The sequence below is a fragment of the Excalfactoria chinensis genome, chromosome 3 (assembly GCF_039878825.1).
Source record: "Excalfactoria chinensis isolate bCotChi1 chromosome 3, bCotChi1.hap2, whole genome shotgun sequence".
Classification (NCBI taxonomy): domain Eukaryota; kingdom Metazoa; phylum Chordata; class Aves; order Galliformes; family Phasianidae; genus Excalfactoria; species Excalfactoria chinensis.
Window position 1 is genome coordinate 55,179,137 of NC_092827.1, and position 24,867 is coordinate 55,204,003.

The window sequence follows — 24,867 nt, forward strand, 5'->3', positions numbered from 1 at the left end:
TGGATCTCATCTGATTTCAATCAGTGTAAAGTAGCAAGGCCCTTGAAAGGGAATGTCTTCCATAGAGGTGTTTTCATACAAGTGATGTTCAGTGGATCTGGGATCAGTTGGGAATTTGGCCCATAATGCTGCTTACTGTTCTTTCTTTCTCTTTTCCTTGAAAGAGTTGATTGAAGCAGCATTTTTTTCTATACATACAATTATTTTTGTGTTCTCATAAGCAAATGTTAGTTTAATTATGTCTGGATCTATTTACAGACAACCTAGTCATGGAATAAGAATAACTTTGTTTGTACCTGAACACAGAAGGGACCCAGATTGATGGTTTTTTCTTCTTCTTTGTGACCCTACATATAGTAATAATAAGTAGTTCCTTGGAAAAAAATGCCCAATAGAATACTTACTCTTAAAAAAAAGTTGGGGGGGGGGGGGGGGGGGAGGGAGAAATAATTAATAAGGAAATGTTTCATAGTGAACTGTAGGCTACAACTCAGAAGGTTTTAGTTTGTTTTTCCATTAGTATTTTAAGTGACCTTTGACACTTGTGCATCCGCAGAACTGTGTAGTATTGTATTGTTCCTATATTATCATTTTTATTGGCAGTGTATCCAGATTTTTCAGATAATCAAGACAAGAAATTACCCATGACCCTCAGTTACCTTCTAAAATACACCCTGAATAATGTTTAACTATTTAAAATAGTATTCATTTTAAGGCCACTTTTAGGAGAAACAGGATGAATGTCTTTAATAATGAAACCAGGAAAATGCAGATATGGGATTGTCGTAATTACGCAAGATTATGCCAAGTCTAAATGTGTTCTTTAATGGTGATTTTAAGTGATTCTTAATCATTCGATGAAGACCCATCAGTGGTTTTTGGGCTCAGTTTCATGACTAAATGGAGTGGAGGGACTCACAGACCCTAGGAGAGTGGGAAGGGGGAAAAAGAGAGAAGGCAGGGAGATGGTCCAAAAAAGAAAACAGTGGCAACATGCTAAGGGAGAAAACTAATTTACTAAATATGATAGCAGAATGTGATATAGCATAATATAATACAATACATGATGTTATGATGTGGAATATTGATAACAAAAAATCATAGAACCAAAAGAAAAAAAAAATCCAATGAAATATGTAACTGAAATTCTGTAAGCTGGTTCATTGTGGAAAGGAATACACACATCCTAGTTCAGGAACAGGCATCAGTGCCCCAAGCAAAGGAGCACAGTGCCAGCTGCAACCCCCTAAGTTACAGAGGCGCTACTGTCTAACAGATGTGACAGTGAACTGGTAAGAGGCCATCTGGAGACCAAGGAAGACACCTTAAAACTTCTGAAGTGAGCACTTAATTTTAGGCAATTGCAGTAAGTAGTGTCCTGGAAGTTTAAACTTTCTGGTTTCCCAAAAAGACAACCATCTGTATAGCCATTCATGTTTTGATGAAACTTCTTCACAGGAATACTGAATTTTCAAAGCACTACCATTTTAATAAATTCTCAGATTCCAAGGAAAACTCGTTTGGAAAATTCTCAACCTGATATTTTTCACTTAAAGATATAGATGGTATTAGTATCTTCAGTCTTTTATTTATGTTCCCACTACATAAGACCTTACAGTATTCCTTTGAATTTCTTTACTATATGATTATAAGACGGGGTATGACTTAACAACTATACACAGGACATAGGATATTCTCCAAAAACTTTGACAAGAAAGCTGGTTCATTCTCCTGCAGGGAAATAAGCTTATCATATCATGGTTTGTTATCTGCAACACTGTTTGACTTACAGCTTCTTTAGACAAAATGATTAAAAGGGGAAAGGATGCCTTCTGACCTCTCATTGTAATAATGCCAATATATATTTACGACTGTGAGGAAAATATGGAAACTTCCATGAAGAAAATCCATTATTTTATTTTATAAACAGAATGTTGTTACATTATGTGATCAAAAGTGCAAAAACGCTGACAGTTTATTTGTTCTGGCATGCTACAGAAATGGAAGTGTACTCTGGCTTTTCTTTTATGTGCTGTGTAAGCAATTATGTTTTTGTTTTTTTTTTTTTCCTGAATCTTTTAAAGGATGCAGAAACTCCTGGCAACTTGACCAGTTTTGTGGTGGCATGCAGTATTGGAAACATAACTATTCGAGATCTTCAGGAATATGTGAAGATTACAATTAAACATACCAAAATTCAAGTAAGGATAGACTGATTATTCAGAAGAACAGGAACACATATTACATATAAAAGGGCTGATACGAAATTAATGCCTCCTATCTTATCATCATGTCCCACAACCTCTGCGGCAGATGGTGGCTGTAGAGATTGCACATTTTGTTGCTGTGTGACAGATGGTAGCAGACAGGCAGTCTGACGAGATGCTGTCTGACATGGAAGTGCATTTGAAGCAAAGGTGTGTCACTGAATTCCTCCATGGGAAAAAAAAGTCACTGACTGATGTTCATCAACAATTGCTGAACGTTGGTGGAGACCAAACAGTGGATGAGAGCACAGTGAGGCAGTGAGTGGTGTGTTTAAGCAATGGCAACAGCAGCATTGGGTCACCTCCACTGGGGCACATTTTTAAAATAAGCATGACATGCAGGTTCTTGTTCTTTGCTTGCAAAAATTCATAGCTAATGGTGGTGACTATGTTGAAAAATAACATTTTGTAACTGAGAATTTGCTCCATCGTGTGGTGGCATTTTGTTCTTTGTATCTGTTGTAGTTTCCATGGAAATAATTAGGAGGCATTACTTATGGAGTGACCTAGTAGTAAAAGCTGAGCATATAGCTTCATTGATTTAGCAGATTTTGTATATAAACTCAAATGTAAATAAAATCTCTAACAAAGCAAGTAAACAATAAGCAAAACATAAAAAACCTCTCATTCTCACACACTCCTAATCCATCCATAATTTACTTGAAGGACTATTGATTCAGACACTCAGAGGCAATTTGTGCCAATAACTGTAGGTAAAACCCCTGTTCAGTTTATGACAATGCTCATGACCAGGGACATTTATTACACTGGAATTTTAAAGTGACTGAAATTCCTTGATTCAACAGAAATTTCTTCATTAATAATTTCCAAAGGTATTTTTTTGTTATGTGGCTTCCTGTACAAGAAGAATGGGCAGAACCACATTTTTAAAATATACAGTTAATTAATGGAAATAAAGCCCCAGTGCTACCCTTTGGTACCTACAGTTTCAGTTAAAAAAAATAAAACCACAGCTGCCAGTAGTTACAGCGAAAGAGAAAATGGTATTAGAAAAATGAAGAAAGCTGATGTTGAAATTCAGTATGTAAGTAGATCTTTTACACAGTGAGAAGCTGGTTGATAATTTTCACATTTCAATTAAGTTCACCTTACTTCTTGGTTTTATAACTATTTCAAGGTTAGGCACAGCAACCTCCAATGAAATTCAGCAGACCTCTGCACAGTTGTGAGGCCAGTTAGATAGAGGATTCACTGAGAAGTTCTGAGGATGTAAACAGTAAAAAAAAATATTTAGACTTGGTAGAGACGTCATACTCAAGGATTACTTTAGTGAGACAATAAAATGTTCTCATTCTGAGGATGCAAAAAACAACATTGAAGACAAATAATACTCCTTTTTGTAATCTGTGTAAATATGTCTTTCCAGCAGAACAAGGTCTAGCAGAATTGTACATAGAACTGTACGATCTTTCGAGCAGAAATGTACATAGAAAAACATTTTCTGAAAATGTACACATTGATGAGGTATGTATCTGAAGAGGTATAAAATGTCTTCTTTTCTCTGTGTTCTTAGGAAGACCCTAAGCCTACCTGTGTCTTCTGGGATATGGCCAAAAATGGTAAGTTTAGAAATACCATAATTTCTACTACATGAATAGAAAAATCCATCGCTGTCCTTTTTTGCTTCTTTATCAGTTTGAAAAATTAGGTGACATCTTTAGACTACACCATTTCTTCCTGTTAGTAAAGTCACTTGTAAAAGCAGATGTTAAATATTCTTATTAAAAATTTTGTTTGTAAGCTTGCTTAACATATAAAATTTGTAATGTTTCTTTATTTTTCTCTATCTGACAACTGTTCTTCACACACCATCTGTGTGTGAAAACTAAACAGTAATGCTAATTAGAAACATACGTGTTTCTTAGATATCCTGTTAAAATTCATTTTCAACATAGCAGATAAAAGTAGATAGAAAAGTCAGTCAGAAGTGCTGAGGAGAATGTAGAAGAATGAAAACACAGAGAGAAATGAAAGAACTAATTAGTAATGTAAATTTATAAAACACATCCATGGAGAAACTCAGTTTTTAGTAATTTTGGAACATCACAGTCTTTTGAAAGATTTTGTCTTGAATTGGAGGAAAAGTTATAAGGTATGACAGATAATTTGCAGAATTTTTGCTAGAGTTAGTAAAATGTTCTTAAGAGTTTAGAGAACATGAACAGTTTCTCAAAATTAGCTCATATTTGAGTGGGAAAAAAAAAAAAAGTTATCAGAAATACAAACATTATTTTCTTACTTTTTTTTTTTTTAGTAAAATCTTTCTAACTTTTATTTTTCAAGAAAAGGAAGAGGACAGTTTACTTCATGTTTTCTTTAAGAATATCTGAGATTATCCTCTCTGACCTTCTGTATCACACACTGCAGAGAGGAAGGGTGGGACCCTCTGCTTGTGGGCCGTAAATGCTTTCATGTGCCTGGGGATATGTGAGTAGGAGGAAGGCAGGTGCAAACATCACATCAGGGTGGTAAAAGGGAGTTCTAAAACCATTGTACTGTTGGGTAAAACTAAGGTGTGTCTAAATGCAAGATCCTTGTTCATTAACCAAAAAGTTCCCTAACTTTACTATAACCCTTGTTTCTTCTCAGTAGGCTGTTATTTGGACACTTGTCTGATGGAATTCTCTTAGAAACTAAGAAATCTAACACTTTCATCTTTCATGACTGATTGCTTCTAATATTGAATTTTGTTATATATTTACTATTTGTGCATTTCTGAGTTTGTTCAAGATGAGATGAGGAATCCAGTGAAAAGATCATAGATGCTTTTGAGAAGTAAGGTTACTCCTGTTTCATTTCTATAGGTGGTAATGGTGGCTGGAACCCTACGGGCTGCAAAGTGCAAGCAGACTCCAATGAAAATGAAACAGTTTGCTTGTGCAACCACCTCACGCACTTTGGGATACTCATGGTAGGCAAACTATTATTGTTCTCTAGGTTATCTTTCCTAGGAACTGTAGTGTTGTTTTTCTCATCGGTAAAGACAGCTATCTTCATTCATGTTTGCAGTGTGAGTTATTCTTTTTGAACATGATTTCTGATTTTCATACATCATTTTCCTCCTTACTGCTATAAAATCTTTTCATAACAAAATATCTAATGATAATGATTCAAGAATTAAGTAACAAATAAAGTGAAGCGGCTAAATTAAAAAAAAAAAAAAAAAAAAAAAAAAAAAAAAAAAAGAGAGAGAATTTTAAAAAAATAACAAAATGTCCCAATAAAGGTATTCTGTATTTTGAAAAGTACATAAGCCACAGAAGACTTTGGGCAAAGACTTCTGAGCAAAAAACGTATTATATTACCCAGTTTCAAAGCCAGGACATGGCTGGGCAAGAAAGAAGGCCAGAATAAGACACTGTAAAATGAAGTCACAGTTCTGTTTCCCACTAGCAAAATGGAATAAGTAGGACAATGTTCACATAAAAAAGAAGTAGAGAAATGATTTTTTTTTTTATTTTTTTATTTTTTTTAGAGGAAGAGGTGAGGCGCTGGTTTCAGAACAAAAAGCAGAGCACCGTATCTTTAGGAAAAATTATCAGGGCAAAAAAGTGTCCTAAAGTCAGAGTAATAGCTAATGAGAATGAAAAATCAAGACAATGAACACAGTAGTTCCACCTCATTCAAGGAGATAAATTGCAATACCTCATTTTACAAAAATGGTAAACTCATATTGCTCTTTTTATAAAATATATATTTTCGATCAGCTTTGTTGTTGCTTTGCAGTAGAGACTGCAAAGCCCACCAAGTGTGGGAACAAAACATATACATTTCCTATTTTATCAGAAGATTAGGCAAAGCCTCCAGACTGTGTGACTGAGATAGGTAAAGCTTAGCATATCAGGAAGATGGATGAGGGTACCTTCCGCTTCAGGAGCATGATTTCTCTAATATTCAGTGTCTTCAGCAATCTGTCTATTTGATGTGCTTATGAAAGAAAAAAAAAATCTCAACATAAAAAGGATGCATTATTTCTATCTTAGCTTAAGATTTTGTGACTTCGTTTAACCTCAGTAATAGGTCAAACCTTTTTTTTTTTTTTTTTTTTTTTTGGTCCAAAATTAGTATTACTTGGCCTGTAATTAAAAACTGCTGAAAATTTGTTGACTTATCACAGCTCATAGTGAAAATAGATCTGGTTGTTTGGTTGGTTTTTTTAATTGTTGCAGTGACAAATAGGACTTCTCTTTGACAGGGAGTTACAGGCACTGACTTATTCAGCTTTGGCTTTGCGTAGCCTTCCTAACAGAGCTGCTCTCTTCACATCATGCTCAGATGTTAATGGGAAATAGTCATAAGCTTTTTATCTTTTTGCAGGCTAAATTGTAGTTTTGTTTCACTTTTCATCCTTGAAGGGGGTGGAGGAGAGGGGAAGGGCTTTCTTTAGAGTATACTCAATGAGTTCCTTCTCTTCCCTAAATGCTTTAGTGACATTAGGAAATAAGGGAGAAGTTCTTTGAATTTGGGCTGTGTTCCAATAGATTTTTACACAGTTTTGACCCTTCCAATTACTTTTCCATTTCAATAATCTTATCTAACTTTAATTCAGATATTAAATTGTTTTCAAATAACAATCTCTTTATATATATAAACTGTTAGAAGGTTAGGACAGAATTTGAAAAGCTGCATAGATCTCCTTAATTTATTTTCTGAAGAACAGCACATTCTGTAGACTTCTATTGGTTCTTTCTGCTAGATGTTGCTATCTTTTTTGCTGGGGGAGACAGTTCCACTGACCATAGAACAAATGATATTAAATGCTAGTATTTGCTTACACTCAGTCCAGTGATACAGATCCAAGCACTTTCGTTTTTCCTTTCCCTTAAAAAAGGAAATAACCCTGGTATTTATTCTCAGACAGGACTATGTGGCAATTACAGTTGGACAGCGAACTGGAAAAAAAAAAAAAAAAGTAAAAAAAAAAATCCCCAGAATGTTCCTACTTCATTTCCAATCTTTTTTTGAAATGTTGTCACTATTTTTTTCTGAGCAATTCTATATATAACTATAGTTTGCATGTCAAAACAGACCATAAATGCAAAGAGCAATATCTTGCCCTTGGTTTCACCCATAGACAATTATCTAAATTGATTCTTATGAGCTTCTAATAATGAGAAATGATGTCAGAATCTCCCCAGAACATTGTGCATTTTTTATGAACAATTTTTAAATTACTTTTTCAATAGTCATTCAACATAAGTATCTTCTTAAAGGGAGTTGTGCATAAACAACTGAAGTAAAAAATATATTTTGTATGGGAAGATTTTTTCCACAGGAGAACATTGGAATTCCTGATACTGAATTGTAAGGAGCAGTATCAGGCTCTGTCTATCTGCTGATCCGAGCAGTTATAATTCTCACAGCACAATGTTTTCAAGAGCAAAGGGAAGGAAGTGAGAGGTGTAGCAACTATAAACTAAGTATACTCAGTAAACATGAACTCTGACAACAGGGTTATGCTGTTATTGCCAAAGTGTTTCTAAGTTTCACTTGACTAATTACCAAGTAAGAGTGTTGTGCTGCAACTGACGCCTCTTCCTCTGGTCTCCCATAGGACCTTCAGGGAACCGCTACAGAAATAGACCCACAGAATACCAAGATCCTTACTTTCATCACTTACATAGGCTGTGGGATATCTGCTATATTTTCAGCTGCAACTCTTCTGACATACATTGCATTTGAGTGAGTACTAGTTCTGTAAAAACTAACTCAAATGAAGTACACCTTTGTGATAAATAAAATAAATTAGCTATATACTTTACTTTTCCAGCAATTTTAACAAGGGACTAAAGGAAATGCAAATTTTGAAATAATACAGTTATACAAAGAGTGAAAAGAGAAAATGAAGTCACATCAATGCAAAACAACCATCCTGCCATTCTACTAAATGATAGTTTTCTGGGGGAAAGAACAGGGGGCTTCTGTGATCTTCAAAAATAGTTCTAAATATCTCTAATATTTGCATTGCTATTGTATTACCTAAGGTATAGTGTTCTTGTCCAAGATGGCAGAAGTTGCCCTACAGTTTGCCCCATTTCAGTGTGTCTCAGTTACAAAAAGAGAGAAATAAGCAAGCAAATAAAAGCAAACAAACAGAAATCCCTGACAACAACCACAGGAACAACAGAAACCAGAATATATTGCACTGGATGATACCTTCCAAAAAGGTGCAGATATTAATGCATGAAGTAGTTAGAGTTGGTCTTCTTGCCAGCTATATTTTGAAAGTTTGCTGTTAAGCTTTTTCTGTCCTTATTTTAGGTACACAACACATTGCATTATGTTTAATTTGAAGGTTTGCTAATGCAAATAAATGAGTTGATAAAATATTTTGACAATTAAGTAGCTTGTTAAGGACCCAAAAGTGTGCTGGCTTTCCCTTGGGTAGCTGGAAGCAATTAATCTTATGTTTCTGTATTTCTCTTACTAGGAAACTAAGAAGAGATTATCCTTCCAAAATCCTGATGAATTTAAGCACAGCTCTGCTCTTTCTGAACTTGATCTTCTTGCTTGATGGTTGGATAGCATCGTTTGACATAGATGGCCTCTGCATAGCCGTTGCTGCACTTCTGCACTATTTTCTTCTGGCCACCTTTACATGGATGGGACTAGAAGCTGTTCATATGTACATCGCTCTAGTGAAAGTGTTTAACACCTATATAAGGAGATATATACTGAAGTTTTGCGTCATTGGTTGGGGTGAGTTCAGTAGATGCATTTTTTACGTAGTGTGCTTTTTGAAACAAAGTTTATAACAGGCCAGTATCACAGATACAAAACAGAATCAAAATCAGTCTAAAGTTTCCTTCCCTCACCCTGAGGTGCTGGCACACATCCAGTTAAGGACTCTGTGTCACAGACACCAGAGTTCCTGTGGATAGTTTCATGAAAACACACTGGAACTGGCAATATCTGTCTGAGGAGAAGCAGAGAGTCCGGAACACTAGTCTTTCCAGAGAGGCCAGCATGTTACTGCTATATCAGAGGCAGAAAATGATGACACAAAATAAATTCAGAAACCATCTGAGTTTAGCAGTTATTACAAAGTCAGCGGGAGTCTTCACACTGGCTTTCAAGAAGCTCTCAATTGAGTCTGCAGTATCTTGCCAAAAAGTATGGTCTATGGTGGAATCAGAAATGACCAAACTTTCCTGAGCTTCAGTAGTATTTAAACAACAGAGAGATCCTTCCTGCCCTAAGAAATATGCACTGTAGGACTGAATTGGAAATACTGAAAAATAACTGTAAGGCTCAAGGAGAAAGGCTTTTTTTTTTTTTTTTTTTTTTTTTTTAATATCAGGAATCTGTGCTTTCTGCCTGAATGCACATATTGTGTTTGAAATAATACAGCACAATACAAAACCATTAACCTCATGACTAGAGCACTGACCTCAGTCCAGCTGGTAATTGATGTCTTTCCATCGGCAACTAGCATCCTTTTTGGCAACATTAGCAGAGAACGTGGACTGAGTGGTAGGAAAAGCAAATTAACCTCTTCCCCCTTTGAATCTGTTTTGTCATTGCAGGAATAAGGCAAGTAAATAAGTCATGTCAGGAAATGTACATTAGCTCCACTTGAGCTGTATCTCCCTCTGCACATAATTCTTTTCCACATAGTTTTCTTATTATTTTCCCAAAATATTCTTTTCACTATATACTTTTTTCTTTATCTTTTTTCCTTCTTTTTTTTTTTTGGGGGGGGGGGTGGAGGTGGGGGGGGGGTTGTTTGTTTGTTTGTTTTGTTTTTTGGGGTGGTGTTTTTTTGTTGTTTTGTTTGTTTGTTTGTTTGGGGTTTTTTTGTTGTTGTTGTTATTGACATTTAAGTTAAGGGTATCTAGTGTTTTAGAAAAAGTGAAGATATTTTCAGCTGAGAAGCAGAGGAGAAATTGCAGGTTTGAGTTCATGTTCCCTGGTTCTTTGTCCTTCTGAAATGACATCAGCGTCTCTGGAAAGAAATCCCTCCAAAAATATCCAAATCCCAACTCTTCTTTGATCTTATTGTGTCAGTAATTTGTTAGTCTCCTCACTTCATTGTGAGAGCCTGTTTGCAAGTGCTTTGAGAGAATTACCTTGTCACATCCTAATATAGCTTTTTCTAACTTAAAGGACATTTTGATTCATTAATACTTACTAGATACTTAGCAGATTTTATGTTTTTACTGTTTACAAAAAAAAAAAAAAAAAATCCTGTACTTTTCTCTATGCAGTCTTCTGACACAGAACTACCTTGGGATACTCTAAACTAAAGCACTAGTTTTGGAAACACTGAAAATTCAGCTTTGCACAGTTATCTTGTTTAAGGGATTTGAGAGCAAACTACAATGTTCTTGTGTTACAGGTTTGCCAGCTCTAGTGATAGCAATTGTTTTAGCGAGCACAAATAAAAATGCAAGTCGCGTTTATGGCAAGGAATTGTATGGCAGAGATGCTACTGGTCAAGGAGGAGATGACTTGTAAGTATTTACATTCTCTTACAATTTAGCATTTAGCATGGAGAAAAAAGAAAAAGCATTATCCAGATAGCACTGGAAAAGTCAAATGTGAATAAAGCAAGTAAAATGGACAAAATTGTCTTCTAATTTTTTTGAATCTGAAGTGCAAAAAGGCTGTGAGGAACACTGGAGAATAATCAGCATTACCTACTACCAAATGTCCCTCTGAAAAAAGAATATATTGTGTGTCAAAAAAATAAAAATACCGCTTTTGGTTTATCTTAAATAAAAACTCCGTGTTCTAGGTGTGAACACAAAAAAAGTAAAATAAAAATAATCTAATTTTTAAATAAAGTAGACTGTAATATGTCATTAACTTTCTGTGTTTTTTTCTTGATGTTCAGATAATAATCTCCAAATACAAATATATATATGTATATATATATATATATTTGGCTCTTGATTACCTCATTTTCTTTTTTTTGACTGCTTAGTCACAGTAGACAAAAATGTAACTTTGTGTTTTTTACCATAGTACCGTAGTAAGCATTTCAGCCACTTGATACTAGAGGAATAAACTAGATCTCTTAAATAGCTGACTGGCAAATTGGTGCCTCAAAGGACTACCTATACTGCTTCTTCTCTAGAGGCCTATGAGTTGTCCTGTAGTTGAAGTGGCAGAAACCTGAGATTTTGGCAGTGAAGATCCAAGCTTTCCTATTCTGTTAATAAAGCTCCCTATGCTTCACACTGATGAAGGTGGAGAAGCTACTTGGATTGAGCTGCAGACGAGACTGAAATTCCCAATGCTTATATCTGAGATCAAGTTTTCTTTCTAATTATTTTTAATTGCAGTGAGGTACAAACCTCTGATTTCTGACAAGAAGCTTATATAGGCTATAGTGATTTGAGATGTCACTGAGCTTCATCGTACTTAAAAATTTCAAAATTCATTTAAAATTATAGCTCTGCAGCACAGGAACCAGATATAGACAGATTTTCCTTATAGTTAAATAAATGATGTCTTGTGCTTCCTAAAAATGATGGTAATTTTTTTACAGCTGCTGGATCAAGAATAAAGTTGTCTTTTATGTGACTTGTGCTGGATACTTTGGAATCATGTTTCTCTTGAATGTCGCCATGTTTGTGGTGGTGATGGTGCAGATCTGCGGAAGGAATGGGAAAAGAACTAATCGAACACTAAAGGAAGAGATCCTAAGGAACCTCCGTAGTGTGGTCAGCCTGACCTTCCTCTTGGGCATGACATGGGGCTTTGCCTTTTTTGCCTGGGGTCCCTTAACTCTGCCCTTCTTATACCTCTTTTCCATTTTCAATTCATTGCAAGGTAAGCTGAATTTCTTTTTCTTGAGAACAAACAATATTTGAGTTATTGTTGTTCTGGGAAATCTTATATCCAGTGATCCATCTAGAGAACTCGGATCCAAGTTGTCTGGATCTTGCTCTGATGCCAGAACATCATTAGTTTACCATTTTGTGGAACACTTGTACCTACAACATATGGGTTGAAGGTCTTTGTTAGATTAATTAACATTTCAAGGCCTTTTAATTAAAATGCACAGTATTATAAATAGTGCTGTTCCTAGCTAACAGTCTGCAGTGATTTCTGCTGATAGACTCTGTATGACCTTCAATATTTCCTTTCACTGATTACAACAAATATAGGAAGCCTCTTTCCTTTATTTATTCCTGTAGGGAATTTGTAAGGCTCATAACTACTTTATTAAACCATAAAAAGCTCATAAAGAGCATTCAATATGGAGAGATGGCACAGAGATAAATTATATCATTTGGTTCCTCAAGGAAAATCCAGTGAAAATCTAGGCAGTTTCTTTTTATTTACTTTCGCTGGAGTTTTGAATATTTTACTTTTCCACTGTGGTTAATCCTTCTGAAAAATGCTATAAATTGCAATCAGTTATAGTTTATAGAATCATATTGTTGGCATTTAGAAGAATTTCAGCTCAGAGCTGATTTACTCTGTACCAAATGATGTAAGAATCTCCACCTCTGCTTACTCTTCCCATTAATATAGAAGAACAAAAGCATATGGAAAACCCACAAAGGTCATTAGAGGGATTTGTGTTAAACCACACATGTATTAAAATGAAAAGCTTAAATTTACTAGGGGAAAAGGAAAAAAGCATAAGAAAAGGTAAACCCAAGGATGTCATTGGAGGAGCATGTGTTATGCCGCCCAAACACTGAGATAAAAAAAAATACATAATTTCCCAGGGTCAGCAAACTACCTTCCCTTAATGAAAGAAGTGCTTAATGTAACACTGTTTGGATTTTATCTGTTAGGGTTGAGACATATTTACTGCACTAAAAAGATTTATTGAGCCTTCGTAGAAAGAGAATGATGTTGTCAGTTTTGGTTTGGTTCAGTTTCAACCTGAAATGCTAGACAAAATGGCAAAAATTGTTTGAATATGGTGTTCTTACTAAAGGCTTTTTTTCTGATGGACCGAGTGTGATACTCCCCCAGGCGCATAATGAAGTATTTGCTGTAATGTGTCTGTGTCAGAAATTCAGAAAGGCCTAGAGAGATTAAAAGCATGGGAAGAACATGAAAAAAAGATTAAAACTCTGAAGAGCATGCCAAGGATCAAATTCAACACAAATTCTTTAACCGGATTTTCCAGCGCAATCAATAAGGCATGTGCATGCAGAGTGAACACAAGGTTGACCACCACTGCTTAAGTCTCTGTGGGGTAATAGTGCTGTTCAATGGAAAAACAGTAGGTCAGAAGATGAAACCAAAAACCCTGAGGAGTAAACACAAGAATATGAACGATGTGCTTTTCATGGATTGCGGTAGCAAAGATGGCATAGTATACGTTCGTACAGGTTATAGCAAGCACAGGAAGATAATAATCCTGTATCTGAAAATGCTTACTGATGTCTCTCTAGCTTTAGGCAAAGCTAAAGGAACCAGGAAAAGACATATCAAATCACCCATAACTGGTGCAGCACACATATACCTAGAAGTAAGGGGATGAAATAGCGCAAAAGGAAAAATAAGCATTTTCTATTGGGAAGGATTTTCTACCATCCAAAAATAATTCAGTATGGCAGGTCTTTCATCAGTATTAGCATGAGCTTAACTACTGAGCCTCCCATAAATATGTCTGTTCTGTCTCGTGTTTGTGAAAACTGTGCTAGTGTTTTAAGCTGTACCAGAAGCCTCCGTCGACCTAGTTTTCTATGCACTGGCAGTGAAAACAGTATATTGCTGCAACTACTGGTATTACTGTATTTTGCTATTACATTGACATAGGAAATGATTTTTCTCTCTTTGACACTTAGAGTAAAAAATCTGGGAACATCTCTTTTTTGGCTGCTCATTTTATATATGCCTGGGCAAGCCAAATACTTTCAAGTCAGAGCCAAGCTAGAGCCAAGCCTAGGGTCTAATTTGTCTCTGGGAAACAAAACCGAAGCTGTGTTACTAAAGCACATTGTAAACTTAATGAATAATGAAATACAGAGAAAAACATTTCAGAGACCAAGCCCAGACAGGGCAAAGGCAAAGTGCTTAATGCAGTGCATTCATTTTATAATACTCTAGACATAGGCAGTTTCTTTTTTAACCATTCAAAATGTTTCAAATGTTCACCACAATTTAATTAAACATCAGTTTAATAAGTTGGTAGTAATGCAGAAGTCCTAAGAGGTACTTGGGGTACAAACAACTACACATCTATGATCAAGTAAAGGCTGCTAGAGACTGCATTGGAATTACTCTGTGCTTAAAGCGAAGCACACACAGAGATATCTTACTAAATGAAAACACAGTAACCAGATTTGAACAGATCTTGAGTATGTTGCGCATCAAGGTTCCTTCCTTACATTGTGATTCTCATTTTTCTCTTGCCATTTTTCATTAATACAAATGTTAACAAAGTTCACCATTTTGGTTCTCTAACCTTGGTTAGACTCTCTAACTAGCCTGGCCTGAGTGTCATAAGCAAATACACTCAAAATTCAATGACCAACATTCAATGACCAACCAAAATTACCTCAGCATTTTGAAGGAAATAGGATAACTTTATGCATCAGATCTGCTTTTCCAATCTATATCCTGCCATTGCATTCTACCAGCTGAAACTTAGTGGGCCATTAGCGTATGGAGATACACATTAACATCTTAAAGGAACAGTCTTTGAGGATGACACTTAATTATGTTGCCTGCTTTATGTAGCATTTAATCAACTTTAAGATATAATCATGAGGGATTTGGTAGTAACATTTGCCATCAGGTGTTCAGCCTGATGTTGGCTAGCTCCCAGGAAATAAGAGAATGAGAACAGACTAGGACAGGGAAGGATGGAAGTTTCCACAGCTAGTGCCTGTCTGAGAGTGCCAAGGGCACAAGAGATGTCCAAGTGCTATACTTAGCTTCAAAATATCTCTGTAGGATGATTAACTTGTACCATATGCCCTACTGGAAACCTATTTACCCCATGATAGATGCCTGTGTTCTGTCTTGAATGTAAGTAGCTTTATTGCTTAAAGCAGTGAAAACTACAAAAATATTCTTAAACTCTTCTATTGCAATTCCATGTACAAAACAGGTAATTTTCTTCAAAAGTATCTGTAATTACTACTTGCAAACATATTCTTACCATTCTCATAATAATTTCAAGTACATTCATGTGATACATGTAAATCTGGGTGCATGCTTAAGTACCAAGTTCAGGATTTCAGGTTGTGAATGCATGCAGCCCACAGTACTGTGGATATAGAATAGGAAGAGGTAAAATATCTTCTTGCTAACAAAACAGTCTCTGTACTTAGTTTGCAGTCTGGCTCTTGTAGTCCCATTGAGTGCAAAGTTTTCATTTGGTTCAAAGACAAAATCTTTTAATGATTTCCATCTAAGCCAAAACATAATTAAAAGATCCACACTGAGCTGGGTATGAATCAGCTGGATATGAATGTCAATTAAAGGGCTCTCTTCTCTCTCTTCTGATATAGCAGACACACTTGTATAGCAGCAAGAGGATGGGAAAGCTTTAATTAATTCCCAAACATATTAAATGAGGCATGTGGATAGGTGACAAAATTTATCTTTGCTTGTACTTCATAGTCTTTTGTTATCAGATTTTAGACAATCAATTTATCCATTTAAAATACATGTTTTATTTGCTTTTGTTAAAGGTTTATTTATATTTGTATTCCACTGTGCAATGAAAGAAAATGTGCAGAAACAATGGAGGAGACATCTATGTTGTGGCAGATTCCGACTGGCAGACAATTCAGGTAAAAACAAGTCATGGTTTGATATTTTCTGCAGTGGTCTGGAAAAGTCCAAGCAGCCAGCTTGCTATGTTATTTTTAATATGATACCATATAAGCCAGAGATGTTGAAAAATAGATTAATCATAGGATATCACTTCACTTCATAAACAACAATTGCCAAGGGATTTTTCAAATATCACTTCATAAACAGTCTGAAAACCTTTCTTTCAGTTTTCCACTGAAGGCAACTGGTGAATTTTGTAGTGCTACAAACATGGATTTAGAAGGCCTTCTGGAGCCTTAAAAAAATGAGTAAAGATCCAGATATTCAGATTCTGTCATTCAAAATCTAATCTTAATCCTTTTTCCCTGCTAACTAAATTATGCTGACTAAATTGTTGGCTATTGGGTTGATGGAAGGTTGATTCTAAAAAGTCATTTGAAACTGTTCTGCTCTTCCCCATGTTAATGAAAGAGGGCAGCAGACACTTGGAAATACAGGAAATTCCTGTTGCGGAAATCAGGTTAGGTTCCAGAAGAGTTGTTCATCTTTATCTGTATGGAAGGAGAGCACTGCTAGAGCCATCCTTTGCAGTAGTTGTTTTGGACTCCTCGGAGTGTCTCCTGAATTTTTGGTCATCTTGGATGATGTTAGACTCCTGTGTCCTCCTGTGCTACACATGATTTCATAGTTTTTGCTGCAAGATTCTGGAAAACACAGATAGATCAAATTATTTCCAGATTTTTATGCTGCTGTTGGGCAGCCTGTGGAGATAATAGAAATAAAAACCTGAAGGATTCAAGTATGTCTGTGATGTACTTAATGTGCTGTCATTACAGCCAGTCCATCACCTCTGGTTGGTTTTATTCTCTGTGAATCTGACAGGGTTTGCAGACAGAGCAGTGAGCCAAATGTTATCCTGCATTCTTATCTGATTGAAGTGAACTTTAGGGTATGTTATGATAATGCAAAGAAACACTGAAACAGTGTCATTGCTAAATCAGAGAAGTAGTAACTTATATACTGTAGCAATATTTTGGGGTAAAAGCCTTCTCTTGATTTAAACCAGAGCTAAAGCAAATCATGTTAATTAGATGCCTTCTGTGATTTTCACCGTAGTACAAAAAGTGAATTAGAATGATTACCAAGATAGCTGTGTGAAACTACTTGTATCTACCTGCAAGTATATGATGCAAACATAGTGGTTCATTTATTCTGAAGGATGCTGGTATTGGGAAACATATGATGAGATTTTCATTGTCATTTTTCACCAATAATTTTATTAGTATTAGTTAATTAGTCTAATTTTTGTTCCAGTGTAAGAGCCTATAGTGTTAATGGTTCTGCCAAAAATTGTGATATACTGTGTAACCATTATTATTCATTGTTATTAAAGGTGCAACAGTATGCAAAGTCATGTAACAGCAAGTAAAAAATTGCTTGTGTATTATCTACTTCAGCAGGTTAATCACACAAACAGTAGGACCACTGTAAATGCTCCTAATGTATCTAATGCCAGAAATGTATGGAACTGAATACATTAGGCATTTAGTACAATTACTGATAGTAGTTCTTCATGTTAAACTTTTCAATCATTTTCAGATTGGAGCAAGACAGCCACAAATATCATAAAGAAGAGTTCTGATAATCTTGGGAAATCCCTATCGTCTAGTTCCATTGGCTCCAATTCAACATACTTAACATCCAAATCCAAATGTACAACAAATACATATTGCAAACGAAGTAGCCATACAGGTGAGTTCTTGTAATGTAGCACAGTAGATCTATGGATACTTATTTTTGTGTTAAAGGTACACTAGTGACTTCTACCCAAAGATTAATATGAGAAAAAATCACTAATTTTTATAATTACAATGTTTTTCATATATATGTTACTGTTTAATAGGCACCTTAACCAAAAATACAATACAACTTATGTATAGTTCTGATTTGAGTATGTTTCCATGCTAAACTAGTAGGGATGATGACAGTTTTTTTCTATAGCACTTTCCCCTTTCTGGATAAAAGATAAATTCTATTATCCTTTTGTAAACAAATAGTAACCAAAGCACAGAGGGATGACGCTTGTTATCCAAGGTAACATGCAAGCTAGCAGCACAGTTGGAAATAGGAATCAAGTATTCCAAATCCAAGTCCTCAGTTGATTCACTCAGCAAAACGGCTTCCATTAGACTGTAACACATTCATGGGTAAAGAAATAAGTGGAGCTTCTTGGAAATTAATACTGCTTTCACAGAGTATGCCCAGTTTTTCCATTCTACAAATAGCATGCTGTATTTACTGCTTATCTATTCAGACGTCAGCAGTGTATGTAATAAAAGGCATCAGTATTCCACTCATGCTGTAAAAATGTGCTTATTTTGAGAACACTCTAAAGGAACACAAAAAGAGAGGAGCTGGAATGATTTGCAAGTTTGTTTGCTTATGTCAAACTATTTCAAAAAATCACCTAAATATCTTATGAAATACTATTTATAGTTTTTTAGTTACTGAGTTTTTGTTAACTCATGTTGTCTTATCGCATAGTCACATAACATTACCACAGAATCCTTTCCTAAAATGTAGCAGAAATAAAATCTACATACATATTTAACCCAAGGGGATTTATTTTCTTGTTTTAAAATGTATGTTATTAGCACTTTTCTAGAAATGAATTGTATGAATTTACTGGAAGTCCCCAGGCTCTCATTTCTGGTATTCCAATCTTCCTTCTAGTTACCTAGCATACTCTCCAGAAAATACCTTCCTATTTTTATTGATGGTAATTTCCTGGTTCCATTAGGCACACAACAATTTTTGTCTAGAAATCCATACTATTAACTTAATGGCAGCAGATTGCATTCCCTACCTCAGCTGTTCCTGTGGACTTGTCGGACATGACTGAGGAGGTGAGCATCGTGCCCTTGCTGCTGCAAAGTATCCTTAGGTCTGCCAATAGAGAGTTCCCATTGGTACTCATGTTGTATCAATAAATAGGCCCTCAGCACTGCAGATAAATCTTTTCTCTTGGCCTCAGGGCTTTTAATTGGTCTGACTACCAAAGTGACTTCATCCTGGAGTTTTTTCAGTGCAGTTCTGAAGCCAAACATTAAGGCAGTTCCAGATAAGAATTAAGTTTGAAGAAACTTACAGTTAGGAGCATGATCATGCACTTTCTTAGAAGTGGTGAGCTTAATCCCATTCATAAATTATATCCTGAAGGAGATTATCATTAGTAATGTAATCGTAGCATATTTTCTTAGCTTGTGAACATTTAGTGGATGTTAAGGGAATACCACAGTTTTCTCAATATTTTTTTTGAAATTTTTATTTGTAATTTCCTTACATTTTGCTTTGAACTCTGAAAATTCACATTTTATTGTATTTTATACACTTCAAATCTTTTTTCTGAAGTTTTTAGATACCAACCCAATTCAATCACAGTTCTAAAATAATAGAAAATAAGGTCAATGGTTCTCATTTTCAGAACAGCTAAACTTCTTGGTTTGATGTCTTAGCTACATTGCAGGTAAACAGTGTAATAACTACATGTCTTGGTAGCTCTTGTTAATATGGTTGTAATGTGCATCCTGAAACTGACACAGGCATTCGTGTGTTTGTGGTATAGATAATGTCTTCTAAGGCCCTTTCCTCATCAGTGGTGGAGTGTTACAGGTAAAGTGAGAACTGCTTTTGTCAAATGCATGGTTTGGACAGGGTGGAGGGCTGCCATTTGCATGATGTCCTAATTGGCACAAAGGAAATGCTTATCAGAATCACTGCTTGTTTCTCACTGTTACATCTTGCGTCACTGATGCAGAATCAAAAGATAAGCGTGCTTCAGACTCTGAGTTTCTGCACTCTGCATGGTACATGAAGCATTTGGAAGATGCTCTTTTAGAAAACAGACCATGTCCTGATATTAATGTTTGTGTACTGTACTCTGGGGAAAGGAGATCAAGCACCAAAGAAACCTACACAGAGCATATATAAAAAAAGCAAAAAACAACCTGATACATACCTAGAAAAAAAAAAAAAATCTAAAGATTTCAAAAGCATATTATTTTATATAGGAATTACAGCATACAGTATATCTGGTCAGAGGCCATTGAAGATTATAGAATGAATAGAAGCCACTGTTATTTCATATCCAGCCACCCAAAATGGATTAGAATGACAAACTGTGGAACTCTGAAAGTTGTACTGCAGATCATCAGTTGAATCCAGAAAGCACATTTTAGAATACTTGTGGTGGACAAAAGAAATCACTTTAGCACCTTGTGACATTGCCATCTATGAGACGGATGCAAACTTGCAGATAGTACTTAAATACCAGATAGTGTTTCTGTGGCTTAGAAGTTAAAATTAGTTCTGCATAGGATTTGGTGGTGCAACTCCTGTTTACTTCTTTGTTTACTTCTTTTTACTTCTTTTTAACTTTGTACATTGTTTTGAAGTCTGTTCAGCTTAGTAATAAACAAAGAAATAAAGAAAGAAATGAAAGAGACAAAAGAAAAAAAAGAAGGAAAGAAAGAAAAAAAAAATCTTAAAAAAAAAAAAGGGGTCCCACTGATTTCAAAGGATTTACATAATTACCATGCAAGCAAATTTCATGAGGAAATAGCTGTTTAACAATGTAATGGTGTCCTGGGGCCAGGGGAGGGAGGCAGGTGGAAGGTGAAACTTTCAAGAGTTTCAAAAACTTTCTCTAAAATCTAAGATCTAAATTTTTAATCATTGTAATAAGTCATTTAATATGTAGAAATACTCCAAAATGTAATACCATTGGCTAGTAAATACCTACACTTGAGAGGCAGAGTACCAGCAATTCACTATTGGACATGGAGTTACTTGCTGCTGTTCATGGACATTCTTGCGTGCTTTGAGAAAATCATTCTGATATGCCTGAACATGCCTGTTTCTTTTTGCAATGAGCAAAGCTGTTTTGATTTCTTGCTCTGCAATCCATTTCTCTTTCATGCAATGCATTATACTGTAACATTCCTTACGGTTTGATATCATTACTTCTGCATTGGGTGTTTTCTATTGGTTTTTCAATAATCATTCATACAAAAGACAAGTATGGTGTGAAATCTAATCATAAATTGTGTGCTGTGTTTTTAAAGGATCTTTTACTGACGAGTTTTTGAGGGTGATTTCACCTAGGTCTTCAAATCAGCCATCAAAAATGCTGCTTGTAAAACACACTGCTGCACAGGATCTTCCATCTTACTATTGGCTTATAATGGCCCAAGCTTTGTCTGGCTTAAGAGTTACCTTCAGCCATATTCACTACAGTGGAAAAGATAAGAAAACTCAATAAGGCAGTGTTCTTGAGAAAATGAGTTACAGTCTCTGTTTCTCATTGCTTAATACATGAGCTCTACCTACTGCCCATCCTCTGAATAGCAGTTAGCCTCTGAAGAATTTCCCTACCATTCTAGAAAATGCCTTAATGGAAAATATCTTATTCCTTTTTTCTTTCTTTCACTCCATTGGCACATAGCACTTAAAGGATGTGGATTTTCTGCATCTTTTCATCCCCACAGTTGTTCAGTCTGTACTGTCCTTTCTTATGGAAAATGGAACTTTATTCTATGCAAATGAAAAGCGTAGTCCTGATTTGGTTCTGGTTATCTGATTTAAGAGTAAGTTGTATGTTACATTCTGCAGTTATTCCTATGCATGGATTATAATTTCCACAAGTGAAATAATTAAATCCACTTAAGGTCATTTTCCAGTACTTTATCACACAGAGATGCCATATTGTATGGACATCCCTCTTCTTCTATAGTACTTTATAAGATTAAAAACTAAATTAACATATTAATGGACAGTGACAGAACTCCAGGCAAAGGAATAGTGAGATAATTTTGAGACAGTCCTGAGGAGCATGATCACCAAACGAGACATTGGAAAAGAACTTAGAAGGAGCAGTGTGAAGCCAAAAAAAGTTACTTGCTGGCTTCTAGGGCAGTAATTTCATTCAGCAGTAGTGGCAATTGAAGGCAAATCTAAAAGAGTGAAACGCCTCTTAAAATATGAGTTTGCTTAAGAAACCCTAACCCCTTGTTTCTTTTTCCTCTTCCTAGAGAATATTTTTGTTGACAAGCCATCTTCAAAATTTGCCCAAGAGGATGGAGAGCAGACGTCAATCATCCCTGTCCACCAGGTTATTGACAAGGTCAAGGGATACTGCAATCCTCACTCTGACAACTTTTATAAAAATATCATCATGTCTGACACATTCAGTCACAGCACAAAGTTTTAACTGGACTTCTGGATTCTTTGAACTAAGTGAAGACAAAAAATCTGCCTGGAATGGACAATACTGGATATCATACAATGTGATCTGCCCAGTTATTTTTCCCAGTTTATAATATTATCTTATAAACAGATTCCACTTGTGGACCAATTTCTTTACCTTTTTCCTATTGTAGGAAAGGACCATTTTCTGCCATGAAGTTGAGCTGTTTTATAGTGTGTTCCCACCAACATGGTACCAGGACAGCTTATCATAATCCTGTGTAAATATTTTAAGACAGAAGAGCCATAAGCCTAACTCCAAATTATACAGAGTGAACAAAAGCATATCCCGACTCCTGGAGAAAATAGCAAGCATGTCATGTAGTAGAGACAAGCTCTTATCTAACAGTTTTTCCCTATCGCACTTGTTAGGTTCTCCTTTTTGTCTGTCCAGTGCTGCCTGTTCTATTTTATTATTATTATTATTTTTATTTTATTTTTTTTGTAAGTGGGTAAAATGCTAAGACCAGTTAAAGAGATTTTTTACAACATTTTTTTGACGAAATAGACCTAATCATGCAAATCTTGCTTACCAAACTCTATATTCTGTAAATTCAGGCTATTCTGAAAAGAAATACATACAAGCAGTCTTACTACATAGATCTGCTAGCTGAGGAATGAATACCTTCAGGCTGCTAGTAAATCTTCTGCAAATTTTAAGCCTATATATATGTATGGCAATTTGCATTGGTGCAGAACAAGGTGAATCCAAAGTTTATGCAAACTCTTGTTTCAATTTTTATTGATCAGCATGGAGGAAAAGCTGCATCTCCCATTGCAACATGTATTCTGTAATGTCTGTACCAGTGTGTACAGTCTTATCTTTTGCTAAACAAAACAGAAAACATCTCTATATAAATGTATAAATACATATTTAGATTTCTCTCCACACATACTTTTATAATATGCACACGGTCAATATTACTGAGGAAACAATGTGTGCTACAGACAATCTAAGAAAGGCAAACAGTGGTAAACTTGAATACAAGTTGAATACTTTGTGATCCCACAGGTTCATTTGTCAGTCTACTTCAGACATGTTGTATGTATAGGCATCTCCATCAGGTGGCATTGCAATGTTAGCATAACTTGAGTTCCATTTACCAGTAATAAACAAATGACATCATTCTGGGTACATGACCCTATCAGCATCAGTATCCCTCTCCTGCCCTCCTACTGGCTGACTGGCTTGAGGTTGTTGGAGGCACAAAGTTTAAAGAGTGTTGAGGCAATGGGAAGGAATTTTGGCATTGCTGTACTGTGTAAATCATTACACTGATCTCTCTGTGTGTGCAGACAACAGACAAGAGCATAAAATGCTTACTTGTTTTAAAGTCTATAAATCTGTGGCATGTTAGCTTGTGACCACGTCTGCCAAAATACATGAAGCTTGTTCACCCTTTGCCAGGTGTCGTAAAAGCTGTTATTGCACATGTCACAGAAAGAATGGGCCAGAACATCAAAGGTGTTCTCAATTACTGTTTCAGAGGAAAATGTTTCCTAATGGAATTTTTTGTTGTTGTTGTTTTTAAATAAAAAGACTTCTTTTTACCAAAGTATTTTTAGGCAAAAACCTTATTAGCTGCATTGGGAAGATAACCAGAAAGTCACTCTGTGAGATGTTCAGTTGCTAAGCAGGTGAATACTCAGTGATTAGGGATGTGGATTTGTGCCTCTCTCTGCTCTTTGCACACATCTTTGTGTGCAAAGAACGTTTAATGCTGTGACCGCACAAATGGAGTATTTTCCCTGGCTGCAAACACCTTGCAGGAGGAGTATGTCCTAACTGTATTCTGTCCAGAAACACTGCTGTTGCTACACACACCTTAACAAAACCTCAGTCTGTCTCCTAACTGCAAGCACCTACATGGTGATATGAATGAAAGTTGACCTTATACACTTAACATGTAATTATTAGTACGGATGAATGCTGTCAGGTATCTTTGAAAGAGAAAATAACATAGGGAGAGGTTATGTACAAGCATTTACTGAATTTATATATCGTCCCACTTGCTTAACTACTGTAGGTAATAGAGTTCACATAGCAGCTTACTGTGAGATTTCTACCTGATTAAGGCATTCAGAAGTGAAAAGAAGGAAAATAAAACATTCCTGGAAAGGAAAAAAAAAAAAAAAAAAAAAAAAAAAAGAGGAATAATAAAACATAATAGATTAGTAAAATATAATAAAAAAAAACAATATTCTGACTGAACTGTAATCTAACTATCAGTTTAATGTACAGCTACATATATATTTTTTTCTGAAATAAGATTTTCTCTTTTCTTTTTTCTTTTACTACCATGTAGTAATCTTAAACTATCTGTGTCCATTAGATGCTCTGGAATGCTCTCAGTTCAATGTAAAGCTTCTACTTTGTAGTTGACATACTGTAACCTCTCTTGTACATATTTATTTATTTGTGAGGTTAAAAATGTCAAATATACTTAGTTCTGTTATGTCTGTTATTGTTTAGCTTCTGCTTCACCATAGAAAAGGAGGGAAATAATAATAATTTCTCTTTTTTTTTTTTTCTTTTTTTTTTCCAAACACTTTTGTGAAAAAATTGACTGTAGTTCTG

The 24,867-nt window shown here is 35.4% G+C and overlaps 1 protein-coding gene across 4 annotated transcripts in view; it reads left to right on the forward strand.

The window, feature by feature from the left end:
- Positions 1-24,411, forward strand: part of ADGRG6 (adhesion G protein-coupled receptor G6) — a 107,610-nt gene extending 83,199 nt beyond the window's left edge. For 2 of the 4 annotated variants that reach the window (XM_072331935.1, XM_072331934.1), the window contains 10 exons: positions 2,085-2,201; positions 3,802-3,847; positions 5,093-5,199; positions 7,843-7,970; positions 8,719-8,987; positions 10,627-10,741; positions 11,782-12,065; positions 15,902-16,003; positions 17,586-17,738; positions 22,076-24,411. In XM_072331935.1, the coding sequence (XP_072188036.1) occupies positions 2,085-2,201; positions 3,802-3,847; positions 5,093-5,199; positions 7,843-7,970; positions 8,719-8,987; positions 10,627-10,741; positions 11,782-12,065; positions 15,902-16,003; positions 17,586-17,738; positions 22,076-22,254 (1,500 nt within the window). In that variant the 3' untranslated portion in view covers positions 22,255-24,411. Of the gene's footprint in view, positions 1-2,084; positions 2,202-3,801; positions 3,848-5,092; positions 5,200-7,842; positions 7,971-8,718; positions 8,988-10,626; positions 10,742-11,781; positions 12,066-15,901; positions 16,004-17,585; positions 17,739-19,611; positions 19,659-22,075 lie in introns of all 4 variants that reach the window. The other 2 variants (XM_072331937.1, XM_072331936.1) reach the window with 2 other exon arrangements.
- Positions 24,412-24,867: the final 456 nt, after the last annotated feature.